The following is a 21,707-nucleotide window of genomic DNA, read 5'->3' on the forward strand; positions in this document are numbered from 1 at the left end:
GGAGAACCAAGCCAGCAGGAGGGTAAGGGATGGAGAGCAATTGTTGGTGCCACCTTAGCACACAGCATTTTATTTTATTTTAAATTTTTTTATATGTTGATGGATCTTTATTTTACTTATTTATATGTGGTACTGAGGATCAAACCCAGTGCCTCACACATGCTAGGCAAATGCTCTACCACTAAGCCACAAGTCCAGTTCCTTATTTTATTTTTTGATTCAGGGGATTGAAGCCAGGTGTGTTTTTACTACTGAGCTACATCCCCAGTTCTTTTTATTTTTTGAGACATGGTCTCCCTAAGTTGCTGAGGATGGCCTTGAACTTGCAATCCTCCTGCCTCAGCCTCCTGAGCTGCTGGGATTATAGGTATGTGCCACTGCGCCTGGCCTGATTTTTATTTTTAACAAAATTATACATGCATCTAGTTTAAAATGTCAATTCTTTAAAGTTTGTTTTAAAACGGAAAGTACCTTCTTGGCTTCCTCATCTTGAAGTCTCTGGGTTGCCTCCGTTGGCATTTCTGTCTGTGCCACTAGATAATAATAATACTACTGTTGCTCTTGACTTTTCAGCTTTTGGCATTATTTGCTGGTGCATGGAAAACAAACACATCCCACTACTCCACTGCTGCCCACGGGCATGATCCCTTCCTCCCACTGATCCATCAGCTGGCTGCTTTTGCAGGGGTAACAATGGCATGCATCGCAGAGAATTTTATTTCTTTCTTTTTTTTTTTTTTTTTTTTGGGTGCTGGGGTTTGAACTCAGGGCCTTGTGCTTACAAAGCAAGCACTCTACTGACTGAGCTATCTCCCCAGCCCCGAGAATTTTATTTCTAAGTAAAAGCCTGAGCTGGGAGGCATTTAGGAAGTTGGGTGGCTTTGCTCCAGCGTGGTCCAGATGCAGGTTGCTTCCTCCCCTAGGGTGACTCTTGTCCCCAAGGTCCATGTTCAACACTCACATGCTTGTTACCCACAAAAGGAAAGACGGGCAGGAGAAGCACATGCACATTTTTTTTTCCCAGTAGTGGGATGGAACCCAGGGCTGCTGACCACTGAAGTATACCCCCAGCCCTTCTTATTTTTTGAGACAGGATCTCATTAAGTTGCTGAGGCTGCAACTTGAGGTCGTCCTGCCTCAGTCTCCCAAGCAGCTGATTACAGGTGTGAGCCACCACATCTAACTGCATACACACCTTTTAAGGGCCATGATCCGAAAACCGCATACCTCAGTAGTCATGTGGCCATACCTGGCTGCAAAGAAAGTTCTGAAGCCTGTTCCAAAGTGTGCGGCTACATGCCAGCTGAGACTGAAGTTAAAGGATCAATATGGAAGACAAACAGCAGCCTCAGTCAAACCCCACCTCCCAGTGTGGTTCACCTTGTGGATCAATCAGCAGTACAGCTCCTGAGCCTCAGCAGCTTTAAACAGCACAGGTGTGCACGCTCCTTGCTCACCTACATCCCTGTTTGCAGGTTGGAAGGAGGGTGCTGTTCACTGTGGGCAGGTTGGGGACAGCCAGCCAGGGCAGCCACATCAAACGCTCTGGTTCCATGCCAGAGGGAGAGAATGCCAGTCAAGTCAAGCCATCAAATGCACTCTAATAGCACAGCGGCCAGAATCAACCACATGGTCCCACCCAACCTGGGGAACCAGAACTGCTGGAAGGCAGGATGCCTGGCACCTCTGGCGAACAACATGAAAAGATGTTTGGCTTGGCCCCATCAAGTGTCACGTTACTATTTCATGATGTACAAAAGCTGTTCACAGCTGAGCCGTGCACAGTGCACTGTGGTTACTAAGCTTTTGTTTCCTGTACTTGTCATGAATTCATCCCCAAACCCTCCCCAATCCTGTTCTGTTCGGGCAGATTGCACGATTTTCATACTCCTCTTGTCATCTGGCAGGGTTTCTGGAGGAAGAGGATCTGAGCGTGTGGGAGCCGCCCATTTGCTTAACTTGAAGTGCCATAATGGCCTTGAACTACTTTCTTGTTCCTTCCAGATAGAAGTTGCTCTGCAGATTCATTATTTTTGTTCACTTAGTTCTTTACTTTTCTTTAACCTTAGCAGCATCAATCCTTTCGGCTAGTTCTCCTGAGCAACCTTTTTTTTTTTTAAATATATTTTTAGTTGCCAATGAATGTTTTATTTACATGTGGTGCTGAGTACTGAACCTAGGGCCTCACACATGCCAGGCAAATGCTCTACCACTGAGCCACAACTCCAGCCCCCTGAGTAACTTCTGAGAGGTATCTGGGGCATATATCACCAAGAGCACCTGAAATGCCCTTGAAGGCTTACCTTCAGGCTCCTCAGAAAAGTGTGCATGCTTTAAGCACCCCATGCGTGCACATGACTGATGCACCTCATGCCAGGACCTCTGCAGGTGGGCAGCTGGGGAGCAGAGCCTCTTGGGCTCCATCCTGCCCATCACCTCTTTGGGTGGTTCCAGTAGCCTTCCTCAGAGGCCTGCAAGGGAGCCCACGGCAGGACAGCAGCAGACCAGCCAAATGCTGGCCAGGGGCATCCACGCTACAAGGTGTCTGATTGTCCACTTTTATGATATTTGGATTTTAATAGGGCAAAGGCAGAGGAAATAGAAATCCTAAGAAATGTCACTGTTAGCTGTTTTTCATAGGTCAGCTTGCACAGTAAGAAATCCAAACTCTCTCTCAAAATACAGCTGCCATACAGTCTTTTATTTGGGTCATACTACTTTCATTTCTCTGAAAGTATTTGCTCCGTGGACCACAGAACTCTGGTTTCATAGGGCTAAAGCCCACATAGCCCAGTGTGACCTTTCTTAGCTTTCCTTCCCTGGGCAGGAATGGTGGCAAACACGTACATCCTGCTTTATTTTGCGATAAGAAGGTGACACTGGTGCATGTGCTGCTCTATAAATCAGCCTTCCCTTCAGGTTCACAGTCTCTGTATAGGATTTTATGTCTGTTTGAGCCCCTTACTTGTCTGAGCATGTAGCTTGGCAAAAAAGGAAAGAAGCAGAGCAGAGAAAGAGAAAATAGTAGAAAACAGGCTGGGGCTGCACTCATGGTCCTAGTAAGTCACAAAATGCTGGCCTGGCATGCTTGAGGCCCTGGGTTCAATCCCCAGTACTGCCAAAGGGGGAAAAAGTTAGTGAGGGCTGGGGATGTGTCCACAACAGTGGAACACTTGCCTAGTAAGTTAAGGTGAACAAGAAGAAAACAAACCTGCGGGGGCGGTGTCGTACACCTGTGATCCCAGAGGCTCAGGAGGCTGAGGCAGGAAGAGCGTGAGTTTAAAGCCAGCCTCAGAAACTCAGCAAGGCCCTAGGCCACTTAGTAAGACCCTGTCCCAAAATAAAATATAAAAAGGGCTGAGGATGTGGCTCAGAGGTTAAGCACCCCTGGGTTCAGTCCCCCCGTCCCCCCCAAAAAAAGAAAGCAAACCCAGGACTGCCAGTTTTTGTCCCAGAACCTTGGACAGCTGTATGCATGACTGGACCTGTTTCATCTGTAAAAAGAATGGGGGAGTCAGAAGTAGTCATTTCCTGAGGTTTTCCTGGCCATAAATTCTACAGGTAAGTATTATTTGGTGAATTAAAGTTAAAATAATCTTGACAGACTTAGATAAGTAGTATGTTAATGATTAAACATAGAAAAGCTAAAACCACACATTTATTCAGTTCCACAACATACACAGTCCCATGTAATGTGCAAGGTTTGGGAGGAGAGGACTTCTCCCTGGCCAGGCACAACCTGGGGAGGCACACAGTGGCTGTGTTTTTGTTAGCAGTTTTCATTTCCACGATGCCAAATTTTACCTTGTTGAGTCTGTAAGATTTTAAACATGAGTTGTAATTATAGAATACATGGTCATAAAGTCCTAAATACAGATAAGTATAAAAGTAAAAATGTGGCATGAGGGATTTTCTACACCCAGGTGAGTGAGATGTCAAGTACACTTAACTTGCAAAAACCAGAGCCCTCAGTCACTGCTCAGGAACACATCAGGTCAGGAATGACAGGCGGACGAGGCACAAGGGATGGTGCCTACAGCGGGGCTGAGCATGCCCGCAGAGGCTACATGGTCCTAGAGAACCCCACGAAGGCTGGTGGGCAGCCAGGGCAGAGTGAAGGGTCTGGTCCTGGGCACAACACCAGGTCCCACCCAGAAGACTGTCCACTGGGGGACAGGAAGACGCCAGTGATCTGGAGCCAAGCTCTGGGACGGTCACAGGGTCCGGTGCCCTGTCTCCAGCAGCATGCTCTCCAGATGCAGCTTGCTGTCACTCTCCACGTAGGGCTGGTGTAGCCACATTGACAGGTAGCTCAGGGTGAGGTCACGGTCTGCCGTGTGTGCCAGCTCTGCACCCACCGTGCGCTTCAGGAGGAGCTCCTGCCTGTACATGTCAGCGAGCTGGTGGGAAACCTCATCTGGAACAGACGTAGGTCTCCCTTAACAGCAGTGAATCAAGGAAGCACCTTGACTCAGGCCACACTTTCAGAGGCTCCTGGTTAAAACCCAGAACCAACAGCAGCACCAGAAGAGAGGAGGAGGTGGGCATTCATCACTCCAGCTGGTGCCAGTTAGTACCATTAGCTATGTGGTAAGAAGCACGAGATCAAAAATAAGCACAGGCCTTTGTGTTAACCTATAGGTGGCCTGCAGTGACCATGACAGGACAGTTGCCTCAAACTGACAGTATTTCTTAGCAACACCCTGTCTCAAAATAAAAAATGAATTTAAAAATGTATATATAGGGCTTGGGATGTTGCTCAGTGGTAAAGCACCCCTGTGTGCCTTACAGAGCTTACATAATGAATTACATTTTTCTCAGTTGTCCTTTCCCATGAGGGTGGCTGCAGTCATCTTGAATAGACAAACAAAACACTTTCTTCCTCAGTTAAAAAAGAAATAAGGGCTGGAGCTGTGGCTCAGTGGTAGAGCACTTGCCTGGCACATGTGAGGCACTGGGTTTGATCTTCACCACATAAAAATAAAATAAAGGTATGGTGTCCATCTACAACTAAAATATATACATATATGAAATAAAAGGAATTTCTGCCTCTACAGAGAAGGCAGACTTCATTCCATTGAATTTAAAGGACCAAGAACAGCAACTTGCATGATCAATTGCTATGTTTAATTTTTTTGCTATTAGGTAATTAGAGCCTCATCTAATCTGAATGGTACTAAATCCTCTCCTGACCTCTTTCCTCCTAAATGTCAACTCAGAAAGAACTACTTACAGAAGTGGGTTGTAGGCCACGTGTGAAACAGAGGGGGCCGCTCACTCTCCTCCCCATAATGATAATTTTCTAGTTCACAAATTCCCTTGGTAGTTGAAGACAGCTTTTCCATTTTCACCAGGATTTTGGTCTGAAAAGATATGACATTTGGAATATAATATTATTTAAAATCTGAATATCATTTGAAAACCGAAATCAATTTCAGATTGAATAGATTTCAAAGCTAAGTAGTTCTGTTGAGGCCAAAACTATAATAACCAAATGCCATTAACTCCTCGGACAGCAAATTTTCAGGGCAATGGACAATTGCTATGGTTTCATCAGTTTGGATCACTTCCCCAATAAGCCCCGGATTTCCAGTCTTGGAGGAGACAGCACTTGCTCTCTGCATGGCTCTCTCAATGCCACTGCATTGTGATTAAGCAGCACGTTTCAGCAACAAAGACCTGGAGGATTCCAGGGCAGGCCCTGCTGCTTTCTTGCGACACAACATGGGAGAGAAAGCATTAAATGAACTAATTTCTGATTCTTATTTACTGCCTCTGAGATTATTGAAACCTGTTGAGTCTGTTTCCTTATTTATAAAATGACAGTACTGAAAGGCAGCCCTGCACCCTTGACACAGGAAGGAAACCAGGAGAACTCGTTGGCAGTGCCTCAGTGGACCTCAGCTGCCATCCTGAGCCTTGTTACCACACCCTCCCCCAGCCACCCCACTGCACAGGCTGGGTAGCTGCTGCCTTCACAGCTGAGGATGAGTGAGTACCTGAAGCACCTCGTGGAGCTATATGAGGGTTTGTTAAATAAAATAAATAGAAGAAACTAGGATTTCAGATTTAAATAGCATAGGTCTATTAAAATCTTATTTTTAACTCTTGGCATAACTAACTTTATGAGCATGGGGTGTGGAAATAAAAAAACATACAAATCATCAAAATCTTAATTCCTTGTACTTGGTCCTTCCACCTGCCCTCTGATTACATCTAAAGAGGTATGCTCTAAATTTAGGTAACATTAATTTTTAAAGGACTTTAGTCCTTCCTTGAATCTTTTTAGGTTCGATATTTCACTGGGCCCAAATCGAAGAGGCAGGGCTCATCACTTCTGTTTCATAGCTGAGAAAATTGCTCAAGGTTGAACTAGGGAACAAAGCCAGAACTTGATACCAGGTCTTCTGTTCCCAAGTCTTTCAACACCCAATCCTTTGCACACACTCACACTTCAGCATCAGGAGTGTCTCCAGAAGCTAACACAGACTGCTGAGAGACGTGAATCCAGCTTAAGGAAAGGAATACACCAACACCCAAGGTCAAATTTATTAAAGACTTTTGAAGCCAAGTCTGGGAAATTATTTGCTCCAAATGCTAGAGGAAAATAGGAAAAATAATAACAATAGCTTTACAATCCCAGTGTTTGGGTTTTGAACATAGAATATTCAAAATGGGTTATTTCCAACCCAATTCAAAACAGAGTAAGTTCAATGGAGCAAAGAACCTGTAACCTGACAGCTAGCATGCAGAGCTGTTTCCACAGGATTCTCTTAGAAAAGGAGCCTATGCTGCTTGGAGAAATGGCTGATTCTAGGACTGAGGCAGGAAATGCACAAGATGAGCCTGGAACATTTTTCAATGCCAGCAAATGCAGAAGTGTTAAAAAAAAAAAAAAAAAAACTTCACTATGAAGGGAGATTTTCAAAGGGACATGTGAGTCAACTGAATTTCTAATGGCCAAAGAAGGGACAATCTGAGCCAGAAAATAAAGTAGATTTATTTTTACAACCCGAAGTATTAAGTAAATACCTTTTAAGTTCAAACTGATATAGATGAATAACTGAATAATTAACAAATGAGGGAGGAGACAAAGTTCCCATGTAGAAGAATTTGGAAAAATTCCAAATAATTTATATACATACTCTGTCCTTAGAAGGTACTTACATTTCAAATAGTTGGAAATAAATCAAAAGAATAGTACTTTGTAATACATGAAAATTACATGAAATTCAAATTCTGCATCCAAAAATAGTTTTATGGGAACACAGCCACATCTGTTTGCTTATATGGATTGTCTATGGCTGCTTTAGCCACGCATGGCAGAGTTGAGCAGTTATGATGACTGAGACATTTACTCTGGACCCTGAAGTGGATGAACTGCCCTGAACAGTGCACAGTGAGAGTCCAGAGTCACATCCTGGGGAACCTTGAGATTTGTGGGATGGGCAGAGGAAGAGACCATTAGAGAAGGCTGAATTACCAATGGTGTTAAATGCCAAAAATGGGCAAGCAAACCCCAAAGAGGTCCCCTGGTCCCAGTGACAGTGACCACAGGTGGCCAGTAGGTCTTACCAAACCATCCAAGGTAGCCTGCAATTCCTCACATAGCACCTCAAGCTCCTTATCATAGTGTGGATGCATCTTTTCTTCATTCCCACTGGAAGCTGGGCTGCTGCTATTTAATTCGATCTTGTCTTTACTCCTGGGTAAAACACCAGATAATGGGTGAGACTCATGTATGTGAGAGTTCTAGGAGAGGACAGGCTGGGGAGAACCAGGGGAAGCCAGGGATTTAAGGCTCTGCCAGTGGACAGAGGTAAGCTGCAGGGTGTTTATGTATTTTAAAATTATAACTTTGAGAAATTAAAAACTTCTATAGGAAAATGCAAATGATAATAAAGCAGGTCTGGGGTTGTGGTTCAGTGGTAGAGCACTTGCCTAGCATGTGTGAGGCACTGGGTTCAATTCTCAGCACTGCATACAAATAAATAAATAAAGGTATTGTGTCCATTTACAACTAAAAAAATAAAGCAAAACCTTTAATTAGAATTTGTAACTGCTAATACTTTTTTCATAAAGCCTTTGTCTTTTATTAAGAAATAAAATAAATTTGGGTGTGGTGGTACACACTTGTAGCTCCAGCTACTTGGGAAGATCAGGCAGGAAGATCACTTGAGCCCAAGAATTCAAGATCAGCCTGGGCAACACAATGTGTCATACCTAGTCTCAACAATGACAACAACAAATAAAGGAAGAAAATTTTAAAAAACAGAATGAAAATGTAACAGTTTGAACATTAAGTCCCACTGACCTACTACCCAACCTATTCTTTCTAGGGGGTGCCAGTAGCATGGGTTAAGCCTGTATCCCTCCTTTTTTTTTTTTCCCCTTCAATACTGGGGATTGAAATCAGGGGTGCTCAACCACTAAGCCACATCCTCAGCCCTTTTTATTTTTTATTTTGTGACAGGGTCTTGCTAAGTTGCTGAGGCTGGCCTCAAACTTGTGATTCTCCTGCCTTGGCCTCCTGAGTGGCTAGGATTATAGTAGTATACTACCATGCCTGGTCCTCCAATCTATTTTTATAAGTTTATACACAGATGTAACCATGAATAATATCTATCATAATTTTGTATTTAAAATGGATATATACAATAAATAGCTGGGTGTGGTGGTACATGCCTGTAATTCCAGTGTCTCAGGAAGCTGAAGCAGGAGGACATGATTTTGAGGTTAGGCTTAGCAACTTAGCAAGGCTCTAAGCAACTCAGTGAGACCCTGTCTCAAAATAAAAATAAAAAGGGCTGGAATGAGGCTCAATGAATAAGTGAAACCCACCGCCACCAATGTGTACATACAATAAATAAAACAAAAGCTCAAACATTTAAACAAATGTACATATACACTTCATACTTGCACGTATCATTTTACTGCTTTTTTTTTTGCCTAATATTTTATTTTTAAATTCATTTATCTTGATAAATTCTTACCCTAAAATACTCCCATGACTGGTCTGCCCACTTAAGGATGAAATTTCAGAGCATAAGGAACTCTAAATGTACTTACAATAAACTGATTTTCAAGTTGGCAATGTTATTTGCAGTGGTAAAACCTGCATCACTGAGGGTTTCCCATTTCAGGATTAAATTGTGCCAGTCGGCTGCATTGTCCTTAATTTTTCTAGCACTGACTGATAAGACAGGCTTTCTGGGTGTTGCAATTCCAAGAGTCTTTGCTGATAGGGAGTAAGAGAAACACAATTATTATGGAACACACGAACACAGTTGGCAGGCACAAGTCTTTTTAACCCTCAACAAATTGACATTCTTTAAAAATTTTTTTTTCTTGTTGATGGACCTTCATTTTATTTATTTGTATGCAGTGCTGAGAATTGAACCCAGTGACTCACACATGCTAGGTAAGTGCTCCACCACTGAGTCACAACCCCAGCCCCCTAACTACTTTCGAAGGCTGGAAGTACAGCTATAACTTCCCACGAACATGCTTGGATGGCTCCTGTGACACTTCCTAAGGATAATCTAGCCCTGACTCCCTAGTTGCCCCACCATCCAGCCGCAGGCTCTTGGATACCTTAAGTTTGTTAAGAGATGTGTGGCTCTCAGGAGCTCCCGTGATGCTGAGAAAGAAGAACACGAGATGCAGGGGCAATCTTGATGAGTGGTCTCTGCCTTTCCTGGGGCTCAGGAGGAAGTCCATATTTCAGGCCTTGGAATATCAGTGTTCATGGTCTCCAATTAAAGTGAACCTGGCAGTTTTTGTCTGATTTTTGTTTTGAACTGAGAGGCACTTTACCACTTGAGCTACATCCCCAGTCCTTCTTTGTTTTTTTGAGAAACGGTCTTGTCACAGTGTTTAGGGCTTTGCTAAGATTGTTCTGGAACTTGCAATCCTCCTACCTCAGCCTCCCAAGTCACTGGTATTATGGATATACACAACTGTGCCCAGCTACTAGCAGCTCTTGAAAATGCCTCTGCACATGCATTTTTCTTCTAAAAGTTCCTTACTTCCTCAGGCTAGTGCTGCCATCCCCCAAGCCAAACCCAGATTCCACTGTCTGGAGGAAGCAACTCCCAGACCAAGAACCAACCCAGGCTGCCTGTTCTACCCCAGCACTCCCTTCTCCCTGAGAACCCAACAGACTTTTCATGGCCCTTGAGGAGTAGAGAACACACAAGAGTTATATGGTTTGGAGGCTAGACTTTGAAGACCATGCTGCCTGAGTCAGAATTCCAGTTGTCAGCTGTGAGAACTGGGCATTAGTTGGTCTCCTGGCACCTCAATGCTCTCATCTGTAAGATGGGAATAAAAATAGTATCTGCTTCACAGGGATGCTGAGAGTAGCTATCTATGTAGTGCTGTGAAGGCCTGGCACATGCAACCATCCAGTGTACCATTCCTCTACTGCCCAAGCCTGCCCATCATTCTCCCCCTTGGTCCTTTCCCACTCTCTCCATGCCTTAGTGCTGAGTCTGTACAAGCTCCAACATGAATTAGAATTATTTTGCTGTCAGTGTATCTTCAATCACCTGGTATACTAAAGGGCTCTGCTTTTAAGTGTATTGATTCTTCATTCACTCTTTACTTCAACAACAAATGTTTGCTGACTGCCAGGCGTGAAGGATGAAGTGATTGAAAAGACAAACCATTGTTGTGGAACTGACTTTCTGAAGGGGTGAGAGATGATAAATGAATGACCATGACCAGCTCATGGTCAGTATAACTAGAATAAAAAGGACAGAGAGGAAGTAGTGTGCAAAGAGAGAGGGGACCTCACAACTAGAACCTTACATGCCAAGACAGGAAGTGTGGCCCTGTTATATGTATAATGGAGAGGGCTGAGGAGATAGCTCAGCTGGTAGAGTGCTTGCCTCACAAGAACAAGGCCCTGAGTTCGATCCCCAGTACCACAAAGAAAAAAAAAATGTATAATGGAGAGCAAGCAATGAGCTTGGAGGAGGGCAATGGCATGATCTGATTTAGATTTTTGGAAAGTCATTTCCATAAATTCTTTCTGGATTCCCCAGAGCAGGTTAGGACTCCCTACACTAGATAAGTGGAATATCCTATGCTTCTGCTGTGGATTCACCAGTGCAGTGCCTGTTTGTTTGATGTTTAGATTCCCTGTTGGACTGTGAGCTCTGTTCACCTTGTTCTCTCTCATAACTTCTGCACATAGTAGGTGCTGAATAAAATGTATTCAGTGAAGGAACTGCTCTTATTACCATCTGTACTGCAATTGTCTAAGGTTTTCTCTTCCACAGTAGGGATTCCTGAGGGTGAGGATTCCATCTGATTCATTGTCTGTTTGCCCCTCACCTAGTACATATTTAGGAAGCAAAAAAACAGCTCGACTTCAAGCAATTCATAGGCTAATAGGGAGAGACCAGGAATGAGAGTCACATAACAGGGCAGAGTGAGGCATAACCCAGTGGTTAAGTTAGTTATCCCCTTTATGCCAGGGCTCTCCACTGCAAATGGAGTTGACTTGAGATATTACTTGGTGCAGAGAGAGCACTCTACAAGCAGAATGTTCTAGGACGAGTAATCTTCATTGAGAGTTTAAGTAAGGGTTTCTGGAGATGCTGAGCATGCAAGGCTTGGCACCTAATTTTGCTCTGTTCATTCTATTATTTATTTATTTATTCATTTATTTTTGCAGTACTTAGGATAGAACCCAGGGGCTTTGTACGCACACCTGCCATCCCAGAGATTTGGGAGACTGAGGCAGGAGGATCCCAAGTTTGAGTCCTGCCTCTGCAACTTAGAAGTCTGCCTCAATAAATAAATAAAGGACTGTAGATGTAGTTCAGTGGTAGAGCGCCCATGGTCTAAATCCCCAGCACCGCGAAATAAATAAATGATGACGGTAATTACAACTCGAGTGTCAGGGCGCTGACACTCCTTTGCACATACACCATCCGGTTCAGCTGTCACTCCGCACGTGAGAAAACGGAGGCGCGGCAAAGATGCGCCCAGGCCGACCGCGAGCCTGCGCGGGGCCGGCGAACCGGCTGGGCAAGGCACCTCAGCACTTGGCTCAGCCCGCGACCCAAACCGTGGCACCCACAGCCTCCCGGCCCGGAAACTACCGGTCTCACGCACCTTCCATGGTCGGCAGAAATCCCGGCAAGGAGACCCAAGCCCCGCCCATCCGCAGGAAGCGCAAGCGTCACTTCCGCCCCGCCCGCCGCCACTTGTGGCTCGGCCGCTCTAGCCCCCGGCGGCGTCGGTTGTCGCTCGCCGGGCCGGCTCGGTTGCCCAGGGAACGGGCTCCCGGCAACCCCCGCGGCCCGGAGTCCATCCCCGCCTCCTCGGGCCCCGCGGGGCCGACGAGTCCGGAGGGGCTGCCGCGGGAGGTGAGTCCGGCGACGCCGCGGGCGGCCGACATCCCCTTGCCTCAGCCCAGGGGTCCCCACCGCCCGCTCGCCGCCTGCACCGGGCTGCCGTCCGCCCGCGCGCAGCGGCGGGGACCCAGCGCCCCAGCACACGAAGCGCCTGGCAGAGGCCCCCGGGCCGCAGAGGGGACTCGGCGGAGCCTGGTCCTCCGACGCCACCCCGGGCCCGCGCCGCGCGCCCCTCGCTCCTCCCCCTCGCCGCCCTGATGCCCACCCGCCCTGGGGCCCGAGGCGCCGCCGCGTCGTGATTGACGTGGTGTTGCATCCCCAGACCCGCCCAGCCCGGGTCCGCCCGCCAGCGCCTCGCTACAGGCTTTGACATCTAGGTGTTGAGTGACCCCCCTCTCAATCTTGTTATAAGGCAGAGGGGGATACCCTGGCGTCAGACCCGGGTCACAGCGCTGCCACTGTGTGATGGGGCAAGTGCCGTCACCTCTCTGTGCTTCAGTGTCATCTTCAGTAAAGTGGAGATAACAGCTTCTGTGTCGGGGGAGGGGGAGGATTAAGTGGGCCAGTGCATGCAGTGCCTGGTGCAGGGATTTCAATAAAGAATAGCCCTCCTGTCATCCCCTACATCTATGCTGTCCTCTCCTTGATACTGGGAATTGAGCCCAGGCGCACCCTACCACTGAGCTACATACCTGGCCCCCGCCCTTGAGACAGTTGCTCAGTTGCTGAGTGTGGCCTCAAACTTGTGATCCTCCTGCTTGAGCCGTGTGGTCCTTTCCTTTTCTTTCCAATAGTCCTTTCTTATGTCTTCTGACCTTCTCATTACTTTAGTTTCTTCCACTTGACTTGTATTTCTCTTCTCTGATCTTTGTTCTTGCTCTCTTTCTCACTGAGATAGGGAAGTTGTATTCTGTTGTTACTTCAGTTTCATTTGTTGGCAGAATGTGGGGTACCAGCCTGGGTGCATCCTCTTCTCATCTATTGGAATAATGAGTTGCGCTTGGGTTGCAGCCAGGGTCTTGGAATCTTTAAGGAAGGGAGTTCTGGGAAATTCCCAAGGCCAGATTTCAGGCATGGGCAGAATCTGAGAATGATACTGCCCTAACCCCTTGTCAGCCTTGAGTCCTGGTCTTCAAGTCTGTAAGACTTTTTTAACTTTCCTACACCCAGCTCTAATGCACGTGGATAGACATCTGAGCTTGCTTTTTTGGTGACCTAATTTACATTCAATATTTGTTCATTCATCAGGTAATTATTGGAGTCTGTTGTGTGCCAGCTATTGTGTCAGGCCTTAAGGATACTGTGGTTTGCACTGTGGACCGAGTTGCTGCCTTCGGGGAGCTCTGATCTGGCCTTTGAACTTTCCAACTTGAGAACCAAGTGTTGCCATAGGGTCTGCTCCCCCTGAGTTTCCTGACCCACTTGGAAACCAGTGATGGGCAAGATGGAATAAGGACAGTTTTCTTCTGCAGGATTCACAAAGAGGCTTTGGTAGGTCTAAGTTACTTTGTAGCCACATCATCTTCTTCACCCTTTTAGATTTGTTTTCAATTTTTCTCTTAGAGAAGTTACACTTGAGTTTAGTGGAGGATGTCAGTTTATTTTATCTCTATATAATTGAACAAAATAGCTGCTGGAACTTAATGAGGGAAAAGGAAGGAAATGGGCATTAAGCAGAGCGATTAATCGAGTTGGAAAGGTAAGGAGCAGATCAGGAAACCCTTATACACATAATGAAAATGAACTTGGGCATAAAGCATGGAGAGATTTCTAGGTATAGTGATACCCAGGGAGCTTGATTGAATCAGGAGGCAGTCGATGACTTTGAGAATTGTGGAGCTAGAAGTGAACATTGTTCAACGTGTGTGTTCAGTTTAACATGAATGTGTTATTTGGACCTGAATGAAAGAGTTTCCATGAAGCGTTGACACTATCCTATATTTAGGGTGACCATGCTTGGGGAAATCTAGCATAGTGTTTCAGAGGGATTAATAATTCAACAAATATGGGTTGAATGTTGATTGCACTATACTCTCTATTGGTCTTTTGAAGCACTACAAAGTATACAGACTGGAAGGAAATAAAGACTAGGAAGAATTCATTGAAGAAAATAGAAAGCAGATAATGATGGGGCCTTGTGAAAACTTCTCCCATAAAGTTCTGGGAAAGCATAGAAGGACAAGGTGTCTGAGGGAGTCTCTGAAGACTTCCTGGTGGAGGAAGACGATATCCTAGGATGTACATGATGAGTGGGGAAAGGAGGAAAGGAATTTTGCAAAGATGTATAGGTCGTGGTGTGTTCAGGGTCTGTGGTGGAAAGTTCATTGCATCTGGGATCAAGAATGAGGATGGAAGAGTGGTCTGGGAAGGTTAGAGACATCTTTTTGTCAAAATGTCCATGCTTGGGTTAGGCTTTAGCCTGTGAGCACTAGCTAACCAGCAGGGATGGGAAAGGGGAAATGACAGAATTTCATCTGAAAAATAAATTACTATTTCAATCCCATTGTGCTCTGCCATAGAATTTATGTCCTTTTTTTTTTTTTGCTTTTTAGTACTGGGGATCGAACCAGGTATAAATAACCTCTGAGCCACATCCCCAGCCCTATTTATTTTTTATTAAAAAAAAAAATTTTTTTTTTTTTTTTTTTGGTACTGGCGCATGAACCCAGGGACTCTTAACCACTGAGCTGCATCCCCAGCCCTTTTTTCACTAAGTTGCTGTGGGCCTTGCTAAGTTGCTGAGTCTAGTATAAACTTGCAGTCTTCTTGCCTTAGCCTCTCAGGTCTCTGGGGTTACAGGCATGTGCCACCACACCCAGCTTTATTTTTTGTTTTAAATTTTTTTTTTTTTTTTTTTTTTTTGTGGTTCTGGGGATCGAACCCAGGGCCTTGTGCTTGCAAGGCAAGCACTCTACCAACTGAGCTATCTCCCCAGCCCTAAAAATTTTTTTAATAATATTTTTTTAGTTGTATGAACTAAAAAAATTTTTTATTTTTATTTATTTATTTTTTTTATGTGGTGCTGAGGATTGAACCCAGTACTTCATGTGTTAGATTAGTGCTCTACCACTGAGCTACAACTCTAACCCCTTATTTTTTTATTTTGAGGCAAGCTCACTGAGTTGCTCAGTTCCTCACCATTGCTGAGGCTGGCTTTGAACTCATGATCCTCCTGCTTCAGCCTCCTGAGCAACTGAGATTGCAGGTATATACCACCACTCCTGGCTCTGCCTCAGCCTTTTGATTTACTGGAATTACATGCATGTGCCACACACCCAGCCTGCCATAGAATTTAACATTTAAAATAATTGTGTCATAGCCAGACTTTCAAAATAAATTATACAGCCAGATGCAGCGGCACATGCATATAATGCCCACCACTTGGTAGGTTGAGTCAGGAGGATCACAAGATGGAGGCTAGTCTCAGCAACTTAGTGAGACCCTGTCTCAAAATAAAAAATAAAAGGATTGGAGTAGAGAGCTCCTGCATTCAATTCCCAGTACTGAAAAACAAAACAAAACAAGTAACAATAAAAACCCCATAGAACTTAAAGAGCTAAAATACTAAAATATGCCTCCAGGTCTAATTAGGCACAGGGCATCTCTCTGTACCGGTCCACCAGAGCTGTGACTTGGTTGGCAAGGGCCCAAGACTTGGTAAAGACCTGGATTCAAGTCTCAACTGTTTGGTCTCAGCTGAGCCTCATGACCGACCATCCCCTGGCACCTTCTACAGTAGGGCAAGGATTTAAGGAGTGAGTGTGCACTTTGTTAAGCTTGTCACTGGGTAAGGATGGAGTATCTTTTTTTTTTTTTTAGATGTTGGTGGCCCTTTATTTTATTCATTGATTTATATGTGGTGCTGAGGATTGAACCCAGTGCTTCACACATGCTAGGCAAGCACTCTACCAGTGAGCCACAACCCCAGCCCAGGATGGAGTATCTTGATTCAGGGAAGCGTGGAATCCAGAGTGCAAAGAGGCCTGGGGCTCCTGTGGGCACAGGTGTGAGGTGCTAGGCTTCTGGCACAAAGGTGGCTGTAGGCAGTGCAGGACCTGTTCTTCACCAGCTCCTTCATACAGGGAGTGCACTTCTGCATCTGGACGGGTTCACCATTGTAGGACAAAGTTCCGGATGTTTTCCATGAAATTTTCTCGGTTTAATCCACACTGATCTCTCCTTCATCTCATCGAGACCCATGGATTAGCACCTAATTACTTATCGTCTGTGTCTCATTGTTGGATCTGCCTTCCTGCCTGAATCTTAAGCTACTTGAGAGGAACAACTGTGTTTAATATTCTTTTCGCTCTTCCATGGTATTTACTGCAACATAAAAACAGAGGCAAGTACATATGAATTACATTTTGAACTAAAATGCTCAAAAATGATCTCACTAACACATCTTTTGCTTTCTCCATTTAAGCTCCAGCTATAACTTACCTGCCTGAAAGTTTTCTGTTCCCACTGTTAAATAGTACCTCCTTTCAGTATGAATAGGCATTGAAGACCCGTCACACTTCTGTGGCCCCCAGGTTTCCCTAGATGACAAACCAACATTCCTTTTCCTGCCTGAAGATTGTCTGTGGAGACCTTGGCCATGGCATCGGTACCAGAACCTGTTACATTCAGAGAGTTCTGCCCTTTGTACTATCTTCTCAATTCCATCCCCACAAAGATCCAGAAGGGTTTCCGCTCTATCATGGTCTACCTCACGGCGCTCGATACCAACGGGGACTACATCGCAGTGGGCAGCAGCATTGGCATGCTCTATCTGTACTGCCGGCACCTCAACCAGATGAAGAAGTACAACTTTGAGGTGAGAATTGCTTTTCTTGCATCTTAGTATGCATGGGCTGTGGCTGGTGTTTAACACACTTGTGTTCTGGGGCGGTATTTCTGATCTACTAGAATATGGCTCCATACTTTGCCCAAACAATACTTCAAAACCATCTTTAATTGAGTGGGATGTAACTGAAACGTTGTTTTTAATTCCTGTCTCCAAGAATCTTGCATCTTTTTATTTTATTTCATTTATTTATTTTTAAAATATTTTTTTAGTGTCAATGCACCTTTATTTTATTTATTTTTATGTGGGGCTGAGAATTGAACCCAGTGCCTCACACATACTAGGTAAATGCTCTGCCCCTGAGCCACAGCCCCAACCCCTTGCATCATTTTAAAAGAGCGTTTTAGTGTTTAATACTTTGAGTGTTGGAAACTTTGAAAAATAGGTATTTGTTTCCGAAATGCTTTGTTTCTCAAAGTGCCTTCACTAACATGAATGATCGTTAGTTATTCTCTGATATTATTATGAAAAAAGGATTTATGTCAGTGTTATTGAATTACCAGATTATGTACATCTGAAATAAGTAATACTTCTGTAGAATAGAGATCCTGACCAATTTGTGTTCTCTGTGTGTGTGTGTGTGTGTGCGTGTGTGTGTGTTACTGGGGATGAGACCCAGGGGTGCTCTACCATTGAGCTGCATCTCCAGCCCTTTTATTTTTTATTTTGATATAGGGTCTTGCCAAGTTGCAGAGGCTGGTAGTGAACATTTGATCCTCCTGCCTCAGCCTCCTTAGTAGCTAGGATAACAGGCATGTGCCACGTGCCTATTCTGAGAATCTGCATTCTACATTGTTGTTGACTCAGGCATCTTTGTGTCATATGTGTTGGTGGGGACACTGTTTGACCATGGTGCAGTTGGCACCATGTATTGATGGACCATAATCTATCTAATCCATGCATTTCAGTCAGTATCTGTAGTTGAGTACATAGCTTTTCTGAAGCTTAAAGATGATTGAGTTTGGCATTTACCACAAGGACTTGTGGGACCTTATTCTGCCTGTGTTTATTGACTTTTACGGACTAAGAAAGGGTTTTTGTATTTAGGAGAAAACAAATACTTAAGTTTTAATCAGCATTCAATGTATTGTATTTTAGATTTAAAAAGTTAGTTTTTTTTAACTAGCTTAAATTAGCCTCTGTGCTTATTTTTTGTAATTGTAGATGGACAGTGTGCTTTTATTTTGTTTATTTTTTAAAATATTTTTTAGATTTTGATAGACCTTTCGTTTATTCATTTATTTATATGTGGTGCTGAGAATCGAACCCAGTGCCTCACACATGCTAGGCAAATGCTCTATTACTGAGCCACAACCCCAGCTCCTTTGTTTATTTTTTTATGTAGTGCTAAGGATTGAACCCAGTGCCTCACATGTGTGAGACAGGTGCTCTGCCACTGAGTTACAGTCCCAGCCCCATCTGTGCCCCACCCCCATGGTGCTAGGGATTGAACCCAGGGCCTTGTGCTTGCACAGCACTCTACCAACTGAGCCATCTCCCCAGTCCCATCTGTGCTTATTTTAAAATAACAAAAATGGTTAGTACATTTATAACCCTGACTGTATGCCAGGCATTATTTTAAATCTTTACATATATTATCTCATATTATCTGCACAAACATTCCATGAGGTAAATGTTATTGTTTGCATTTGCTAGGAAGATAACTGAGGCACAGAATGTGTAGCTGAGCTGCTCAAGATTGGGCAATTATTGATTGGTGGCGCCTTAGTTCAAACTTGGGCATACTGGAGTTTATTTTAATGTTTTTGCATAAAAATTAGAACTCCCAGCTGGTCGCAGTGGTGCATGCCTGTAATCCCAGCAGCTGGGGAAGCTGAAACAGAAGGATGGCAAGTTCAAAGCCAGCCTCAGCAAAAGTGAGACCCCTGTCTCTAATAAAATACAAAATAGGCCTGGGGATATGGCTCAGTGGTGGAATGGCCCTGAGTTCTATCCCCAGTACCTCCCCCCAAAAAATTAGAACTCCCAGTGCTCCTTTTCTTTGGCTAAATCTCATGGATTTGACAGATCACATTCCCTTGAGCGCTTAAGACCATTACACAACTTTATAGCTATGAATTTAATATCTCTAAAATCTCTCAAATACTTTAAGCACCTAACAAGGAAGATTTATGAATCTGACAATGAACTCCAGTAGGATAAATCAAAGAAATCCATGCTCAGAAACATTGAGACCAAATTGTTAAAGACAAGGGAAAATATTAGAAAGATCTAGAGAAGAGTGAGGTGTTCCTTGCTGGGGAGCAGTTATGTGAACACCTACAGACTTCTCATCAGAAGCTGTGAGGCTAGCGGACTGGAGCACAACATTCTGAATGTGCTGAGAGGATTGCCAGGCCAGAATTCTTTACGCATTGGAAATATGTGTCCAGAAAGAAGGTGAAGCAAAAGTACTCTTAGATGAGGGCAAACTGAGGATTCATTGCCAAGGCTTGCTCTAAAGTTATTGCTTAGGGAAGTTCTTCAGAAGGAACTTTTTTTTTTTTTTGGTGCCAGACATTGAACTCAGGAGCACATCACCACTGAGCCACATCCCTAGCCCTTTTTACTTTTTCTTTAGAAACAGGATCTTGCTAAGTTGCTTAGGGCCTCACCAAGTTGCTGAGGCTGTCTTTGAATTCGTGATCCTCCTGCCTCATTCTCCTGAGTCACTGGGATTATAGGCATGTGCCACCATGCTGGGCCAGACAGGGAACTTAAAACATCAGAAATAAAGTTAGCTTATTATTTAAGTTTACTGTCATAAATTTGCTATATGTAATATAATAATAAATTTATAACAGTAAATTCCTGGATAAATATGATGGACTTTTGTGTGTGCCCGTGTGCTAGGGATCAAACCAAAGACCCTGTATATGCTAGGTAAGTGCTCTACCTCTGAGCAACATCCCCAGCCCTTTATGATTTTTTTTTTTTTTTTTTTTTTGAGACAAGATCTCACTAAGTTGCTGAGACTGACCTTGAGCTTGTGATCCTCCTGCCCCAGCCTTCTGCATAGCTGGGATTACAAGTATGGACCACAATGCCTGGCACTTTTATATTTTTGTTGATTTTCTTTCTCTAACTTCCCTTACTGAGAGAAAAATTGAAGTTTCCAACCATAATTATGGATTTTTCTAATTCTTCTTTCAGTTGTTTTTACTTTCTGAGTTATAAAGCTTTATTGTTAGGGCCATACACATTTAGAACTGCTGTATTTTCTTCATGAACTGACCCATTATCACTATATAATTTCTCTCTTTGTTCCTGTTTCTTTGTTCAGAAGACTACCTTGATATTGGTATGTCCACTTCATTTTCCATCAATTAGTGTTTAGTGGGCTTATTTTTCTGTATTGAAAGTTCCAGGCCAGCCTCAGCTACTTAGTGAAATTCTGTCTCAAAAAAAAGCTAAGGATGTAGCTCAGTGGTAGAATGCTTCTGGGTTTAACCCCCAGTACCTAAAAATAAAATAAAATAAAAGCCTGGGGATGTAGCTCAGTGGTAGAGTCCTTGCTTAGCATGTGTTAGGCCTGGATTTCCATCCTCAGTACCTCAAGAAAGAAAACAAAAAAAAAGAAGAAAGAAAGACAATATAAGAGAACTGAACATCATCAAAAAACTTGAACTAATGGACATTTTGTAGAACGCTCCACCCAGCAATAGCTGAGGCCCATTTTTACAAGTGCACGGCAACATTCTCCAAGGCAGACCGTATCCTGAATCGTAAAACCACCTCAACAGATTTAAATTAGACTAGACTTTCCAGGCCCTGTGTTCTACTTCATTTTGTTTTTCACTTTTGTATTGAAGTACAATCAACATAAAACGTACAAATGAGAATGTACAATTTGATGGATTTATGTACATACCTGGGTAATCACCCAGCTCAGACAGGAACATTTTCAGCACCCCAGAAGATTTTCTTGTGCCACTTCCCAGTCAGTACTGTCTCAAATAATTAGTGTTCAGCCTTCTAATGCTACCATGATTTTGCTAAATCCTTGGGTTTTAATGCACTATTAGGTAACCTCTGGCATTCAGGTTTTGAGTGCATTAGTGGAATTTGGATTCCTTACTCAAATTGCAGTCACAACCTAGTTCTCTTTTATAAAGCACAAGTGTCTCATTGATTATTGTCTCTTTAAAAACTAGGTAATTAGCCAGGAATAGTGGCCTATAATCCCAGGACTTGGGAGCCTGAGGCAGGAGGATCACAAGCTTGAGGCCAACCTCAGCAATTTAGTGAGACCCTGTCTCAAAATAAAAAATAAAAGAGCTGGGAATGTGATCTTCAGTATCTATCTATCAATCAGTACATATATTCATAAACAGATAAAGTTCAGCTACCAAACTGAAAAAGCTTGAGGTTAAAGGAACAAGAATTGAGTGTTCCCCAAAATGAAACTACAAATGATGCCTGCCAACCAGTTTTACAGCGTGACCTAGAATTAATCCGAGGAGCCCTCTGAGCTCTGAAGGAATGCCAGGTGG

At 43.9% G+C, this 21,707-nt stretch overlaps 2 protein-coding genes across 6 annotated transcripts in view; one reads left to right on the plus strand and one right to left on the minus strand.

The window, feature by feature from the left end:
• Positions 1-3,640: 3,640 nt before the first annotated feature.
• Positions 3,641-12,173, minus strand: Cinp (cyclin dependent kinase 2 interacting protein). The gene is made up of 5 exons (XM_047539014.1): positions 12,127-12,173; positions 9,070-9,238; positions 7,576-7,705; positions 5,234-5,363; positions 3,641-4,417 (listed from the first exon to the last, which is right to left on the minus strand). Exons 1-5 carry the CDS (start codon positions 12,131-12,133, stop codon positions 4,215-4,217), a joined length of 639 nt encoding a protein of 212 aa, XP_047394970.1. The 5' UTR covers positions 12,134-12,173; the 3' UTR covers positions 3,641-4,214.
• Positions 12,174-12,220: 47 nt separating this feature from the next.
• Positions 12,221-21,707, plus strand: part of Tecpr2 (tectonin beta-propeller repeat containing 2) — an 81,663-nt gene continuing 72,176 nt past the window's right edge. Inside the window, exons 1-2 of one of the 5 annotated variants that reach the window (XM_047541945.1) lie at positions 12,221-12,380; positions 16,901-17,184. In XM_047541945.1, coding sequence (XP_047397901.1) covers positions 16,966-17,184 — 219 coding nt within the window. In that variant the 5' untranslated portion in view covers positions 12,221-12,380; positions 16,901-16,965. Of the gene's footprint in view, positions 12,381-16,856; positions 17,185-21,707 lie in introns of those variants that run through there. The other 4 variants (XM_047541943.1, XM_047541942.1, XM_047541944.1 and 1 more) reach the window with 4 other exon arrangements.

Source organism: Sciurus carolinensis, chromosome 2 (assembly GCF_902686445.1).
Source record: "Sciurus carolinensis chromosome 2, mSciCar1.2, whole genome shotgun sequence".
Lineage (NCBI taxonomy): Eukaryota > Metazoa > Chordata > Mammalia > Rodentia > Sciuridae > Sciurus > Sciurus carolinensis.

What these genes read in the sequence shown, in the direction of transcription:
- Cinp (XM_047539014.1), bottom strand. An exon ending in AGGCTACCTTGGATGGTTTG is followed by an intron (nt 5,364 to 7,575) that starts GTAAGACCTACT and finishes ATATCTTTTCAG; the next exon opens with ACCAAAATCCTGGTGAAAAT. An exon ending in GTGGCCTACAACCCACTTCT is followed by an intron (nt 4,418 to 5,233) that starts GTAAGTAGTTCT and finishes CGTCTGTTCCAG; the next exon opens with ATGAGGTTTCCCACCAGCTC.